At 54.5% G+C, this 15000-nt stretch overlaps 6 protein-coding genes across 6 annotated transcripts in view; 4 read left to right on the top strand and 2 right to left on the bottom strand.

The window, feature by feature from the left end:
* PTSG_08713 (uncharacterized protein) overlaps nucleotides 1-4862 on the bottom strand; it is a gene marked incomplete at its 5' end in the record, with an annotated part of 5256 nt that extends 394 nt beyond the window's left edge. Inside the window, 13 exons of the mRNA XM_004990449.1 lie at nucleotides 1-1075; nucleotides 1302-1383; nucleotides 1541-1675; nucleotides 1841-1896; nucleotides 2132-2275; nucleotides 2428-2489; nucleotides 2670-2798; nucleotides 3020-3432; nucleotides 3677-3778; nucleotides 3954-4026; nucleotides 4152-4308; nucleotides 4410-4460; nucleotides 4593-4862. The exon at nucleotides 1-1075 is cut by the window's left edge and continues 394 nt beyond it. Coding sequence (XP_004990506.1) covers nucleotides 1-1075; nucleotides 1302-1383; nucleotides 1541-1675; nucleotides 1841-1896; nucleotides 2132-2275; nucleotides 2428-2489; nucleotides 2670-2798; nucleotides 3020-3432; nucleotides 3677-3778; nucleotides 3954-4026; nucleotides 4152-4308; nucleotides 4410-4460; nucleotides 4593-4862 — 2749 coding nt within the window. The remainder of the gene's footprint in view (nucleotides 1076-1301; nucleotides 1384-1540; nucleotides 1676-1840; nucleotides 1897-2131; nucleotides 2276-2427; nucleotides 2490-2669; nucleotides 2799-3019; nucleotides 3433-3676; nucleotides 3779-3953; nucleotides 4027-4151; nucleotides 4309-4409; nucleotides 4461-4592) is intronic.
* Nucleotides 4863-5042: 180 nt separating this feature from the next.
* PTSG_08712 (uncharacterized protein) lies at nucleotides 5043-6917 on the top strand. Its single transcript, XM_004990448.1, has 4 exons — nucleotides 5043-5230; nucleotides 5359-5471; nucleotides 5733-6454; nucleotides 6651-6917. The coding sequence occupies exons 1-4, from the start codon at nucleotides 5088-5090 to the stop codon at nucleotides 6870-6872; spliced, it is 1200 nt and encodes a 399-aa protein (XP_004990505.1). The 5' UTR covers nucleotides 5043-5087; the 3' UTR covers nucleotides 6873-6917.
* Nucleotides 6918-7163: 246 nt separating this feature from the next.
* Nucleotides 7164-10241, top strand: PTSG_08711 (uncharacterized protein). Its single transcript, XM_004990447.1, has 8 exons — nucleotides 7164-7284; nucleotides 7462-7572; nucleotides 7774-7859; nucleotides 8045-8111; nucleotides 8272-8472; nucleotides 8724-8975; nucleotides 9201-9518; nucleotides 9866-10241. Exons 1-8 carry the CDS (start codon nucleotides 7246-7248, stop codon nucleotides 9923-9925), a joined length of 1134 nt encoding a protein of 377 aa, XP_004990504.1. The 5' UTR covers nucleotides 7164-7245; the 3' UTR covers nucleotides 9926-10241.
* PTSG_08710 (uncharacterized protein) lies at nucleotides 10191-12092 on the bottom strand. Its single transcript, XM_004990446.1, has 7 exons — nucleotides 12072-12092; nucleotides 11811-11897; nucleotides 11566-11631; nucleotides 11286-11370; nucleotides 10983-11020; nucleotides 10738-10804; nucleotides 10191-10568 (listed from the first exon to the last, which is right to left on the bottom strand). The coding sequence occupies exons 2-7, from the start codon at nucleotides 11856-11858 to the stop codon at nucleotides 10492-10494; spliced, it is 381 nt and encodes a 126-aa protein (XP_004990503.1). The 5' UTR covers nucleotides 11859-11897; nucleotides 12072-12092; the 3' UTR covers nucleotides 10191-10491.
* Nucleotides 12093-12125: 33 nt separating this feature from the next.
* On the top strand, nucleotides 12126-14030 carry PTSG_12778 (uncharacterized protein). Its single transcript, XM_004990445.1, has 4 exons — nucleotides 12126-12340; nucleotides 12530-12588; nucleotides 12850-13253; nucleotides 13545-14030. Exons 1-4 carry the CDS (start codon nucleotides 12254-12256, stop codon nucleotides 13769-13771), a joined length of 777 nt encoding a protein of 258 aa, XP_004990502.1. The 5' UTR covers nucleotides 12126-12253; the 3' UTR covers nucleotides 13772-14030.
* PTSG_12777 (uncharacterized protein) overlaps nucleotides 14026-15000 on the top strand; it is a 2348-nt gene continuing 1373 nt past the window's right edge. The window contains exons 1-3 of the mRNA XM_004990444.1: nucleotides 14026-14209; nucleotides 14440-14641; nucleotides 14797-14887. Of these exons, the coding sequence (XP_004990501.1) occupies nucleotides 14052-14209; nucleotides 14440-14641; nucleotides 14797-14887 (451 nt within the window). The 5' untranslated portion in view covers nucleotides 14026-14051. The remainder of the gene's footprint in view (nucleotides 14210-14439; nucleotides 14642-14796; nucleotides 14888-15000) is intronic.

Raw genomic sequence — 15000 nt, 5'->3', positions numbered from 1 at the left:
AGTGGTGGTGACAATGGTTGCTGCTGCTGCTGCTGCTGTACTCGGGCTGCAGGCTGTCGTAGCAGTGCTGCTGCGTGGATGTGGGCTGCTCGTAGTCGCGATTGCGGGTGTGTTGTGTTGGACCGCCACCACCCATCACGTTCGGGACATGATATGCTGGGGCGTGCTGCTTAGATTGGCCTGGCGTCAAATATGTGCGCTGGTCATCGGCAGGCTGAACGCTGTCGTAGCAGTTGTCAGCCACATTGCTGGCATCATCTTCTTGCAGATTGTCGTAGTGGTTGCTGGGATCAAGATCAAAGGCGGTTGCGTCCTCCTCGGGCAGCCAGGCCGGCTGCATGCCTGCTGGCTCCATCATGGCGTCGCCAACAAACAGCGGGTTGGTGGTGGACATGCTCGCCAGTGGAGGGGGAACACCCCGACCATACACGGGTGGATGAGATGGTGGTGCCGTGGTTGTCGTGTCGTGATGGCCGTCATGGCGGCCGCGGCGACGTCGAACAAAGAGGACAACAACGCTGATGAGGAGTGCACACCCGACGAGTGCGCCGCCAATGCCGGCACCAATGACAACGGGATCTGCAGCAGATGACGTGGACGATCGCTGGCGATTCGGAGGTGCAATGGTGAACACGGCAGACGTGGACGTGGTAGAGGTGGGCTGTGCTTGCTTGTGATGACGGCCCGTGGTGCCAATTGCAGCAGTAGTCGTTGTGGTTGTTCCTGCTGCCGCAGTGTACGGTGTCGTGGTGACAACGATGGGGGAAGCAGATGTGCTGGTTGTTGTTGTTGTGGTGGTGGTGGTGGTGGTGGTTGTAGTGATGGTGGTGGTGGGTGTTGTTGTTGTTGTTGTTGTTGTTGTTGTTGTTGTTGTTGTTGTTGTTGTTGTTGTTGTTGTTGTTGTTGTTGTTGTTGTTGTTGTTGTTGTTGTTGTTGTTGTTGTTGTGGTTGTGGTGGTAGTTGGGGCACAGGCCAGGTCACCCACGTCTGTCTCCACCAACCGCAAACCCCCTTCGCACACGCATGAAGAGTCCTGACACGCCGAAAACTCTGGGCATGCCGGCCGGTCACCGCACTTTGGGTGGTGGCAGTGGTGGGGGAAGGGAGGAGTGAGGAAAGGAGCGAGAGGAGGAGAGAGTGCCGATGCGTGAGCGCGCGCAGTTGAGAGATGCATTGCAGTGCAGTTCAGTGATGTGTTTGGTGAAACAACATGATATACGCGAGTGTCACAAGAACTCCAACGACACACACACACACACACACACACACACACACACACACACACACACACACACACACACCTGGCAGTGTCCGGTCTCTTCGTCAAACTCAAAGCCGGTGCGGCAGTCACACTTGTTCTCATTGGGGCCCGTGTTCATGCAGCTGTTGTTGTGGAGGTAGAGGGTAAATGATGCAGTGTGTGACGTGAGAGATGAAAACATTGGTGCTGGTGGTGGCAGTGGTGACTGCACATGTACGTACACGTACGCACACACGCACGCATTCAACGCACACAACAACACACAAGACACAGGCTCACATCTCTGTTGCTTGCAGACAGCCGCCGTAGTCCTCGTTGACGCATGGGTTGATCCAGATGCAGTCGCGCCCCGTCTCCGACGTGAATCCGTCCCTGCAGCTGCACTCGCGCTCGTTCGGGCCCGTCTTCATGCACCTGCAGCGAAGAGATGGGAGAGAGGATCAGATGATGTGTTGAGGTGATGGTGATGGTGAGAGGAACGGCAGGAGGTGGTGTGCAAGTGGGAGTGTCACAAAGGACGCTGGCATGTCGAAAGCACACAATTATGGAGCACAAGGCACCGCGTCACATTAAACGCACAAGGTGGTGCTTGCATTGCCGCAGCCTCCGTTGTCGGTGACACACGGGTCAATCTCCTGTAACGTCGACAGTGGTGATGGTGGGGGTGTAAGCACGAAGCGTGAGCGAATGTGATGCAAGGAGCAGTGTTGTTGGGACGAGAGGCAACAACAATGAGCGATGGAGCACAAGTGTACACACACACACGCGCACACACACACACACGCACGCACACACACACACACACACACACACACACACACACACACACACACACACAGCTGCCACTCAACGGCTGCACCGACAACCCACCACACAGTTTGCTCCGTCGTTGGAGGTACTCCTGAAGCCAGCGTCGCACGTGCACCTGCGCGTGCCTGGTCCCGTGTGATCGCATTGGGAGTTGGAACCACACCCGCCGTTGTTCGTGTCGCACGGGTTGATGGGCGAGCAGTTCTGTGGATGAACATTGTGTGCGTGTGTGTGTGTGTGTGTGGATGTGTGTGTGTGTGTGAGAAAGAGAGAGAGAGAGTGTGTGTGTGTGTGTGTGTGTGTCTCGAGGTCGGCGTGGTTGCAGATGCGTCGGCGGAACATGTGGTGCGACCCACCGTCTGGGCGCTGTCATCGGACTCGTACCCTTGCTCGCACAGGCACGTGTATGTGCCGGGACCTGCAGGGGCAGGGGAAGTAGGCAGATGAGGGTGAGACAGCAGTGAGGAGACGAGAGTGAGGAAACGGGGTGTGGATCAAGCTTGGCATGAACCAGACACGTTTCCACCTGCACGCACAAACATACACCACATACACACACTCTCTCTCTGACGCACGCATGCACACACGCAAACAGCACCTGTTGGAGAGCACTTGGAGTTGTCGCCGCATGGGCCTGGTGTCTGTTCGCAGCGGTTGATGGGCGTGCACTTATCTGTGGGCGAGTCGTGCTCGTATCCACTCGCGCACAGGCACGTGTACTTGCCAGCTGTACCATGGGACGTGGGGGATAAAGAGTAGAGGAAACAGTAGATAGGGATTGAATCATGTGAGATGAGGTGCGTTGCAAAATGGGTGCACAGCTTTGATGCACACGCACACACACACACACACACACACACACACACACACACACACACACACACGCACGCACACACATACACACACACACACACACACATACACACACACACACACACACTGACTTACGTCCGGCAAATTCACAAGTCGCGTTGTCGCCGCAGATGCCTTCGTTCTCCATGCACGGGTTAATCTGCATGCACTCGTCGTCCGTCGCCTTGTGGCCGTCTGGACATGGCGTGCACTTGAACCTGTTTGGTCCTACGTATTCGCAGATGGTGTTGTTGCCGTCGCATGTGTCCGTGTTCAGCTCGCATCTGTCGATGGGCCTGCAGTTCTTGTTGTCGGCTGTCGACGAGGAGTAGCCATCCTCGCACGTGCACCTGTACGTGCCTGGTCCCGTCATGGAGCACTGGGAGTTCCTGCCACAGATGTTGGGGTTGTCGCTGCACGGGTTGATGGCGGCACATGAGGTGGAGGTCCTGCGGCGGTAGCCAGACTTGCAGTCGCACTCGGCCGTGCCTGGCCCAGTCTTGCGGCACCTGTTGTGAAAGGAAACAGAAGATAAGAAGACAGGACGCGTGGTGGTGGTGGTGGTGGTGGTGGTGAAGTACAGGGGAGGGGGCGAATGGAAGGACACAATATGACGTGCGTGAACCAGAGCACAAGAGGCAGCCGCGTTGCGTCGCGCAAAGCGCTTCTTCTCTGTTGGACAGAGAAATACATGCGAGTCAACCCTCCTTCGGTCTTGCTCCTGTTGTTTCATGCATCGCATCAGCAGCTTACGTGGTGGAGGAGAGGTCGCAACCTTTGACGTTGTTGGTGCAGATGTTGCGTTCTTTGCAACGCCGTGCATCAACATAGGTGTACCCGCTCTTGCAGGAGCACCTGCAAAGGGGGAGGGGGAGCACAGTGGGTGATGGGCACGGTGAGGGTTTGAGAGAGCATGTGAATTGGTGGGGTAGATGGTAGTGTAAGAAGGAACAGGACAAGCAAACAACTGAGTTGGGCAACTGCGTGGCTTGGTGGTTGGCGGTGGTCGGGTACAACATCAGTGACGCACGTTGCGCTGTTGTCGGAGCGGCAGGAACATGTGGTCGAGGTCGCATCGCAATACGACGTTGAACACAGGTTGGCTGTAGGGAAATGTGCGGGGAAGGGGTGAGTGGATGAGGTGGGTGCAAGGGTGAGGAGGATGCCAGAGTTGAGGGACAAGGGGTTGTCTTCCTGACAGGACAAACGTCAACACGTCGGTGCTTACTTGGGGTGTATTCGAGAGTAAAGTCAAAGGTGGTCGTGCCAATTTTGATCCGGATGTTGAACGACCAAACTGTTGTGTATGCGGCTTGGCGAAGCGTGTAAGAAGTTGTCTGCTTGTTGCATCCGCTGAACGAGAAGTCAAACGTGTCTTCGGCAATCTGTGGTGCGAATGGTACGTGCCCAAGTGTAAGTATTGATACCATCCATGCCGATGAAATACTGAACAATACCAGGGAAGTACCTAAAATGTTAAGCTTACCAAGTCACCGCCAAAAAAGTCACCATCCCACATTTGCACTCGCACCGTTCCCTGTCGCACAATGCAGCAGCAACGCAGGATGATGACACGATGTTAGAGTTAGTCAACATGAATGGGGCTCAGACCCATGATCCGCCCGCAAACATGCACACTGGCGCCCGGCACTTGCTTCAGCACACTCACCGAGGGCCTAATGTCCGTTCGCCCAAAGTCCAGCCACTGGTTCCATGTTGGACTGTTGCTCTCAATCTCTCTTGTCTTGATGTAGTCTGTGACACCTTCCACTCGAAACCTGACATACACATCCGCGTCGCTGAAGTAGTCCACATGTGATGGCACGCTGGCGCTCTTGGCGTACACCCTGACTCTTCCAGCCTCCACGCACCGGATGCCACACACTAACACCACTGCCAATGCCGTCAGCGCGACGATGGTGACCCCTTGCTGTCGCATGGCTTTCGTAGGTCGTCGTGGCACTCCCTGGCTGGGATCCTTCAGCTTCTTCGTTCGTGGTTGTCGTGCCTGCAGGCAGTCGTGCTTGTAGACACAAGGACACAGGAGCAAAATGCCCACGAAACAAAGCATCACGCTATGGGAAAAGTCAGCCGGCAGAAAACACACAAACCGTGTCGACTGATTTCAGTCTACAACGACTGATTTCAGTGTCACAGCAAAAAGATGGCGGACGTTGATGAGGATGGCTGGCTGAGCGTGAGCAGCAAGAAGAACAAGAACAAGAAGGGCAAGAAGAAGCATGGGAAGCAAGGTGTGAGGAGGAAACAGGGCCGGCCTGACGCCACGAGCACGACGACAGTGGCACAGTACGTTTGTGTTCATTGCGGTGCGTTGTGTTGAAATTTGACGCTGACGACGTGTGGGCGGTGTTGCTGCGCTGCACCTTTATCGCACCCCCTCGCGTCACAACACACGCACACACGCAAATATGCAGGACGGTGGTTGGCAGTGGCGATGAGCCTTTTAGCCTGGAGGTAGTGCGGTCGTGTCTCTCCCGGCTTGTAAAAGAGCGCAGTGAGGTGTCAGACACCATTGCATCCATCGTCGGTAAGGGGACGTGCTTGTGTGTGTGTGTAATTGTGTGTGTGATTGTGTGTGTGTGTGATTGTGTGATTGTGTGTGATTGTGTGTGTGTGTGTGATTGTGCGTGTATGTGTGCGTGTATGTGTGTGTGTGAACTGACTTCACTCCATTTCTTTTCCAATTTCTGGCTTGCTGTTCCCCCCTTCACACTCATCCCTCACCCATCCTTCCCTCCCTCACCCATCACCTTCCTCACCCCATTGCCTCACCCACTCACTGGCGAAGAGGTGGTGCGGGCTAAAGCACCGAAGATGACGCGTGTAGAGCAGCTGGTGGTGCTTGGATTGGGCGGGTTTCTGACGAGCAAAAGTGCGCGGGCGCAGCTGCTGACGGCGAAAGCGCTGGCCTCTGCACTTGCATGTGACAGGGTCGTGTGTTTCGACCCGTGCTTCAACATCAACGAGGTGGCGGCGCTGCACGTGATGGGGATCGAGGTGCTGCAGGAGAACACGGTCGGCTACATGGCCCTGGACCGGCCCACGCTGCTGTTCATGCCGCATTGCCCGATGGCCCTCTACGAGAACATGCTCCGCGCAAACACCAGACCTCACACAGCCGGCTCCGAGGGGAGTCCGGGCAGCAGCAGCGACACGAAGCGCCGAGGCGATGGTGGTGGGAATCTTGCTGCGCCTGCACATGCTACGAAGACAGCAACAGGCACAGCGAAAGAAGGAAAGACGGAGAAGAAGGAGAAGAAGGACAAGAAGGAGAAGAAGGAGAAGAAGGAGAAGAAGGAGAAGAAGAAGCAGCAGCAGCAGGAGCAGGAGCAGTGGTTGATGGCAGGCAATGTGGCCGGCTTGTTGGGGAACGACCTGCGTGGCTATGTGGAGCGATCCGTCAATGCAGCTGAGGTGGAGGCGACGTTTCCGTTTTTGTGTCATTACGCCAGGCCTCCAACGGCCATTACCGCATATGCTTTACCCAAGGATGCCACACAGACAGAACTGGTATGTGTGTGTGTGTGTGTGTGTGTGTGTGTGTGTGTGTGTGTGTGTGTGTGTGTGTGTGTGTGTGTGGGGCTGTCGTTCCTCCTCCGTCTCCTCGTCTCTTCGTCTCGCAAATTCTGCTGGTTGGGACCCTGTTCCTCGTTTGCGTTCCTGTCACACTTGTTCACACACACACACACACACATACACTTTGCAGATGGCGTTTGGGGATCTGGCGTTGCACTCATTCCCTGGTGTACACAGACCACGTACGAAACAAGAAGGAGGAGAGCAACGAAAAGAACAACCACCACCACCACCACCGATGGCACACTTGCCACCTGGTGTGGATGCCGCCGCTTGCCCTCCTCGCCTCTCGTCCTCACAGCGCTCGGCTTTGTCATCCGTGCAATCGCGCCAGCAGACTGGGTTGTATTGAAATGATTGCAGCCAGGCAAGGCTTTAACAAGAAACACAACGAGCAGTTGGCATGGCATGACGTGACACGAATGTGAGACAGTGAGTTGACACAGACACAGGCTGAGACAATGTCACACACAGACAGACAGACAGACAGACAGACAGACAGACAGACAGACAGACAGACACACACACACACACACACACACACACACACACACACACCCACACACACACACACAGGGTTGCGACACACGACACATAGAAACCACCAAACGAAATTTTTATTTATTTTTTTTCTCCCGCGAAATTTGAAAAGCGCAAGAGTCAGAAACACGAGAGACACAGACACAGACAAGACAGACTACGCGCTGCGAAGACAACTCACAGCCATGACAAACTACCCATACCAGCTGGCCATCGAGCAGGGCGTAAGCGTGTGTGCGTGTGTGCATGCATGTGTGTGTGTGTGTGTGTGTGTGTGTGTGTGTGTGTGTGTGTACGTGTGTGCGTGTGTGTGTGCGTGTGCGCGCGTGTGTTGTATCCCGCGCGCGAGTCTGCATGCGTTTGTGTGATATGACATCGATTGTGTTTGTGTTGGAACGCAGGAGGCCAGCTGGCCCGTGGCTCAGAGCGCACCTTTGTACGCGTACAAGTCCTTGGTGCGACGGGTGGCCATCGCCTTTCCCTCACCTCACCCTTACCGTCTCAAAATCAGGGTGCGCGAATGACTGCACGTGTGTGTGTGTGTGTCTGTGTGTGTGTGTGTGTGTATGTGTTTGTCTTCTCTCCCTCTCCCTCTCCCTCTCCCTCCTCTCTCTGCTTTGTGCATACACGAACGGTCTTTGTGAACACTCGCGCTGCCCCACGTCAAGGACTTGAATCTCATTACATACCCATCCTTGTGTCCACCCTTTCAGGTTCCATTGACGAGGAAAGAGGTGGAGGATCGTCTGACGGCCATTGGCGAGATTGACGAAGAGGCGCCCCTGCAGCAGAAGCGACGGTATCATGCACAGACATTCGAGGAAGCGGGCGATTTGCTGGCATTATCAACACAAGAGCCTTCACCTGATGTTCCTTCGAATCCTCACATTGAGATTACCGCACACACACACACTCATTCTCACACACACTCACTCTCCCACACACACACACACACACACACACACACGCACACACACTCCACAGGGGCCACTATGTTCCCTCACTGGTTGACGTGGGCCGCATCTACAACTCCCAGCACAACACGCGAATGGTATGTTGAGTTGCTCTGAGAGTGGAGGTACATGTGCACATGTGCCTGCTTGCACATGCAAGGCACGTTCGTGTCCTGGGTCTGTGTTTTTCATTCATCTGTGTCGACCACGACTCATCTATGCGTCCGTTCGTTTTCTCGGTTGTGTTTTCCATGCTAGCACCACCGTGCACACGTGCTTGCATCAGCACCAACAAGTCAACAGCAGCAGGAGCTGGAGGAAGATGCGGTAGCAATGGAGGCACAGCAAGTTGGGCCGAAAAAGCTCGCTGATGATGACGATGACGAAGGGGTGCAGGATGCATCCGCACACGACACCCCGACCAAGCAGGCGCCCAAGGAATCATCAGAACAGATGGCGGTGAGGTGAATATTGTTGGGAGCGGGGAACGAAACAGGAGGGGCGCTGCGCGCGAGTGATGAGTGCATTTGGGCTGTGTGCGTGCGTGTTTGGTGAAGGAATTGATCTTTCTTCACAAGCATCACCATTTCAAATCACTTTGCTCGACCTTGATGAACACACGGGTCACGCCTATATCCTGTTCCATCTCAACCATCAGCCTCGTGTCATCATTGCAACCGTATGTTCCTTTGTGTTTCCACACTGTGCAGGCGCTGCAAGCCGAGCTTGACCGACTCAAGCGAATGATTGCAGACGTTGTTGTGCAGCAGGAGCAGATGGCACAGCAGACACCACGCCATCCCTCCACACCATCAATGTCCACAACAGCACCACCACCACCACCGCCCCCACTTCCATTCGTCGCGGGTTCGGGTGCGCCACCACCACCGCCGCCTCCGCCACCACCGCCTGGCCTGCTCGATGCGAAGCAGAAGCCAAGCATCCAGGAAATTATCCGTGCAGTGAGTCAACTGCACACGTGTTATGCTGTGTCGTGTTGTGTGTGTATGTGTGTGTACATGTGTGCCTGCTGACGTGCAGTGTCGTGTGCTCGTGTGTATATGTGTGCCTGCGCTTGCCTCTTCAACTGCCCGCGCCGTCTCCTTCCAGTTCCCTTGCCCTTGTTCACAACACTCTTGCTCACAACATCCTTGCTCACAATTCTCTTGTTCACGTGCTCGACACAGAACAAAAAGGGACAGAAGGTTCCGTATGAGAAGGACAAGCGACCAAGCATGGCCGATGTGTTGAAGGACTTGGGCACTGTTAAGCTGCGCTCGGTTCAGCGCTCGCCAGGCGGCACACCCATCGCATCACGCAAGCGCGAGTCGATGCCTGCAACCAACGATCCCGCTGCGCTGATTGCGGCCGCGCTGAAGAAGAAGTTTGCCCAGCGGCGCAAGGCGATGCGTGAGGACGAGGAAGAGGAAGATGATGAGGACTGGGCCGACAAGGAAAACGAAATTATCGCACGACGCAAGACCAAGGCGGCAGCAGCAAAGGAGGTGCGTCCATGTGTTATTGTTGTTGTTGTTGTTGTTGTGCGCGCGTGTGTGTGCGAGTGTGCGAGAGTGTGCACATGTGTGTGAGTGTGTGATTGCGTGAATGTGTGATTGTGGGATTGTGTGATTGTGTGTGGGATTGTGTGTGTGTGGGATTGTGTGAGTGTTAGTGAGTGATTGTGTGTGCGCGTGTCTTGTGTGCGAGCATATGCACGGCGCCGACACTCGACATTCAGTTGAGGTTGTTCTCTCCTCCTCCATGTGCATGACACAATTCCTCACGCCTCCCCTTCCACGCCGTGTTTGTGACCACACCCCCTTCCACCCCTCATCATCATTGTCATCAGCAGCAGCCTGCGTTTGGGCGCCACCTCCTGAAGAAGACCAACACACCTGTTGCGCAGGAGTGAACACATTCACGGTGATGGCGTTCGCATGCATGGGTGTTGCCTAAGGTTGCTTGCACGTTTGCGTCTGCATTCTTGTTGTTGTTGTGTGTGCGTATATGCGTATGTGCGCATGTGCGTATGTGCGTATGTGCGTATGTGAATGCCCTGTCTTCCTCCTCTTCCTTTTTCTCTCTCTCGTGTGTGTCGTTGTTGCTTTTTCTCTCCTCTCCAGAAAGGTCATTCCAATACACACATGCATCAGTTTCATCCCGAATTGCGTTTGTGGTGGTGTTCGTTGGCTTGTTATTGTGACGGGAATAAATCAGACACAACAGCAGTGAGGGTGAGGGCGGGGGGGGATAGTGAAAAGAACACACACACACACACACACTGCCTTGTTGGTTGAAATATGGAACTCAAATAGAAAAGGAAGCGAATGAGGCAACGATCAGGTGTGTGGACACAGACAGACAGACAACCAGAACGACACATGAACAAAAGTGAAACAGAAGGAGGTGGAAGAAGGGAGGAAGAGGCGGGAAAGAAGATGCGACAAGGCGAGGAGGAGGTGGAAGAAGGAAGAAGAGTTATCCGAGCTTTGCAATCTCCTTTGAGTAAAACTCCTGGCTGACGACCTTCTTTCGCCCATTGGCCATATGCACCACTGCAAACATACACCAATTGCATGTGGAGACGGAGAAGGTGGCGTCGTGTGATGATGCAGTGCCAAGTGTGAGATGTTTCGAGCAAGTGGGTTGGAGGCGGGAGCAGAGGTGAACCGACGTCGTCTCTTGTGGACACGGCATGCACACAGACACAGACACACAACGCACGGTTGTCGATGGGTGCGCGTGCTCCATAGAGGGAAGATGAACGGACAGGGAAGGCCCGCTCGCGCTCCTGCGACGCAAAGGACAAGTGCGTGTGTGTGTCGTGTTGTGTGTTGACTACAGGTGAGAGTGGGAGGGTGTGTGTGAACAGGCGCGCAGGTGGCTGTGAAGGCGCAGCAGGCCAGCGACATGTGTGGAATTGGGGTCAGACGCTGTTCCTCTCTGTCTGGTGTTTGCGGTGGTCGCACCTCCTTGTGGATATCAAGGCCGACGCGGGACTGGCGGTCTGGCACGTGCCATGCGAGCACCCGTGTTGGTGGTGGTGGTGGTGGTGCGTGTAAGAGGGTGAGTGCAAGGAAGACATGAACATAGGATAAGGAAGACATGAACATAGGATAAGGCAGACAAACGTTTCGCGAACACACGAGTGTGTATGCACGCAAACTCACACACAGACGCATTCACGCATTCAAATAGACACACACACACACACACAGACAGACGCACACACATCCACACAGACGCACACACACACACACACACACACACACCGTCGCGGTGGAGTTTGCTGGACTTGTCCTGTTCTGGGACGTGCATCTGGCGGTCGTACATGGTCTCCGAGAGCGTCTTTGTCGCCTTTCAATACGAGCAGGTCATGCCGAAACAAGAAAAGCAGCACGAGCACCTCCATTAGACATGCAGACAGAGAGAGAGGGACACACAACACAGAAAACACAGAAACGGGTGCGCATGGGCTGTCGTCGTGTGCATGTGTGTGTGTGCGTGTGTGTATGTGTGTGTGCGTGCGTGCGCACAAATGCATCCACTCACCAGCTTGTTGGGGGATCCGAAGAAGCCTGTGTGGCCCTTCTCCAGCAATTCCTTCTTCTCCTTCAGCTGCATCATCGATCACAGCACACACGCAACCACGTTAACCATTACGAAAAGAGACACAGGAACAGAATCGGTAATGATCACGGCAAAAGACACACCCAGAGAGAGGGGAAGAGAGACACAGACGCAGACACACAGACACACAAACACACACACACACACACATACACGCACACACACACCTGCTTGGCAGCTTCCTTCTCCATCTTGAAGTCGGGTGCGAGCGCCATGTTGACTGTGAGTCGTGTGTCTGTGTCTGTAATCTGTTGCTGTTGTTGTTTGATACATAACAATACATACTCACAAGCATGTGAGGCACGGCAATGGCGCATGGTTGTGTAGCTGCCACTGCACACCCTCCTCACCACACACATGCAATCCAATCCAATCCAACCCATCCAACCCATGCCAACCAAACACCCATCATCACCACCACCACTGACCAACTGCTTGTTGTTGTCCTCTTGGAAACGAAAAAAAAAAAACGCGCATTTCGTGTTTTGATTTCACTGACACTGTGACACATATCGGCAGTGGATTGCGACCCCACACACGACACACACGGCCTTGCTTCCAGTGTTACCAGCCGTCGTCGCCTCTGCTGCTTCCATCCGAACGGTCCACGATGGTCCTCGGGGTGTGGGGTTGTACTGCCGCTGCTTTTGGCGTGCAGGTTGTCGCTGGCGCAGTCGCCGTCGCCCTGCAAACGGAGGTGTGTGTGTGTGTGTGTGTGCGTGTGTGTGTGTGTGTTTGTTGTTTGTTTGTATGTCAGCATGTTCGCATGTTTGTATGTTTACATGCGTGGCGGCTGTTTCCGCGAAAGAAGCGTCATGCTGCTGTGGTTGCTGTCCAACTGTCCCTCACTAACGCTCCTCTTTTTGTCTCTCATGCGTCCACGCAGAAATTCTTTGACTTGGTCGGCTCCTTGACCTACGCCCTTCTTGTCTACCTCACTTATCCGTACGTTCACGCATTTGCTTATTCGCCAGACACGCCATCCACTGACTCACACTTGCAATGGTGCAAGTGCACCGAAAATACGGTGCCGTTATTGACTCAGGCACATGTGTACACACACACACGTGCGTACACACACACACACACACACACACACTCATACACACACTCACACACACACGTGCACACACACATACACTCCTACACACACTCACACACAAACACACGCACACACGTACACTCATACACCTACGCACGCTGTAGGGGCGTGGGTGCTGCTTCGGTGCAAGCCACACTTGTGAGCGGCGCTGTGCTGCTTTGCCGCGTGTACCTGTCGGGATTCCTCTTCTACCGCGTGCTGCACCACAACGGCGACCGCCGCTTCGCCAAGGTCAAGAAGAACCCAAAGCGGTTCTTCTTCTTCTGGATCATGCAGGGCCTGTGGACCATCGTCACCTTTCTGCCCGTCATCTTCGTCAACACAGCCACAACGAGCACGAGCGACGCACAGCTGCAGCCCATCGACATGCTCGGGCTGGTTGTGTTTGCTGTTGGCCTTGTCATCGAGGTGGTGGCAGACGTGCAGAAGTTCTCCTTCCGCTCTCACGCTGCAAACGCAGACAAGTTCATCACCACGGGTCTCTGGAGCATCTCCCGCCATCCAAACTGTGCGCTGTTGTTGTTGTTGTTGGGTGCATGTGTTGTGTGTTCGTGTACATGATCCTGTGCACGCTTTTCATTGTTTGCTTGGTTGGAACATCATGCGTGCTAGTGAGCTGAGCGTTGTGTCCTGTGTCTTCCTTCGCGTGGCACAACAGCATTGCTTGCCTGAGCTCGCACACAGTTGCTTCCTACTGTGCCCAAATCCAACCAAAGCTTGTGCATCTCACCCACGCTCGGCGGCCTGTTTTGTCGTGTTTTGTCGTGTCTGCTTGTGCGTGTGCGTTTGTACACATCAGACTTTGGCGAGATTCTGGTGTGGGTTGGCATCTACATCGCCTCGTTCTCTGTGCTCAGCGGGTGGCAGCACGTCGCTGTTGCGTCGCCGCTGTTCACGGTCTGGCTCCTCACCTCTGTCAGCGGCATTCCCATCTTGGAGCGCATGGCCAACAAGCGCTGGGGCGCGCTGCCCGAATACGTGGCCTACCGCGACAGCACCGCCGTCCTCATCCCCTTTGTCTGGTGATGTGAACTGATGTGTGTGTGTGTGTGCGCGCGTGTGTGCGCGTGTGCATGTGTGCGTGTGTATGTGTGTGCATGTGTGCGCATGTGTGCATGTACATGTGTTTGCATGTGTGTGTGTGTATGTGTGCGCATGTGCGCGTGTGCATGGACATGTGTGTGCATGTGTGTGTGTATGTGTGCGCGTGTGGAGTTCTTCACCTTCGCGCCATCGCGGTGCCGACAATTGGCGGAAGTCTTCAATTAAATTTCAGTAACCGCCACCACTGAACCAAACAACAACGATGATGGTGAACGCTTCCTCCTCTTCAACCACAACAAAACAAAAGCCGCAGCCACTGACGCGGCGGCGGTCGTCAAGAAAGCCGAAGCCGCACCGCTTGCCACATACGGCAGCAAGCCTCTTCTATGGCACACAGCCAGACCAGATTGTGCGCTGCAGGTGTGTGTTTGTGTGCGTGGGCATGTTTGTGTTCGTATGTGCAAGTGCACACGTACATGTAGATGTGTGTGTGTGTAAATGTGTCTGTGTGTGTGTGTGTGACAGCAGTTATGCACGACAAAGGACCCCTGTTCAGCACGCACGTACACTCACACACGCACACTCACACATACACATACACTCACACACACATACACACACATACTCACTCACTCTTCCATTTCCTGCAGGCGCAAGCTCCATCGGATCCATGCAGAACCAAACATCTTCTTTGTGGAGGACTTCTTGACCAGGCACGAGGTGGAGCATTTGTCGTCGTTTGTCAAGGGCATGCGGCTGCAACGATCGTTCACAGAGTCGGAGCTTGGATCGCAAGTCATCTCCCAGGAACGTACCTCCACCTTCATGTGGCTGTCCAAGGGCGAAGACGAGGTGTGCTTCTTCACTGATTCTGCTCCACTTTGACCTCGGCGTTGTACCTTTCTCGCTGTTGACGCTAACGCTGGCACTTGATCTCTACGTAGTATAACGCTGCCTTGTATTGCTCACTTTCGCCTCATCCGCAATACTTTTGCCTTTGTGCACAGATTATTCGACGCATCGAGCGGCGTGCTGCGGAGATGACTGGCCTCACGCAGTCCTGCATTGAACCGTTCCAAATTGTCTCCTACAAACACGGTGCGCGCGCGTGTGTTTGTGTTTGTGTTTGTGTGTGTGTTTGTGTGTGTGTGTGTGTGTTTGTGTGTGTGTGTGTGTGCGTGTGTGTATGTGCGTGTGTGTGTGCAAGTATG

This window comes from Salpingoeca rosetta (genome assembly GCF_000188695.1).
Source record: "Salpingoeca rosetta unplaced genomic scaffold supercont1.24, whole genome shotgun sequence".
Lineage (NCBI taxonomy): Eukaryota > Choanoflagellata > Craspedida > Salpingoecidae > Salpingoeca > Salpingoeca rosetta.
Note: the sequence above shows the minus strand (reverse complement) of the source record. Positions and strands in the feature narration are given on the sequence as shown.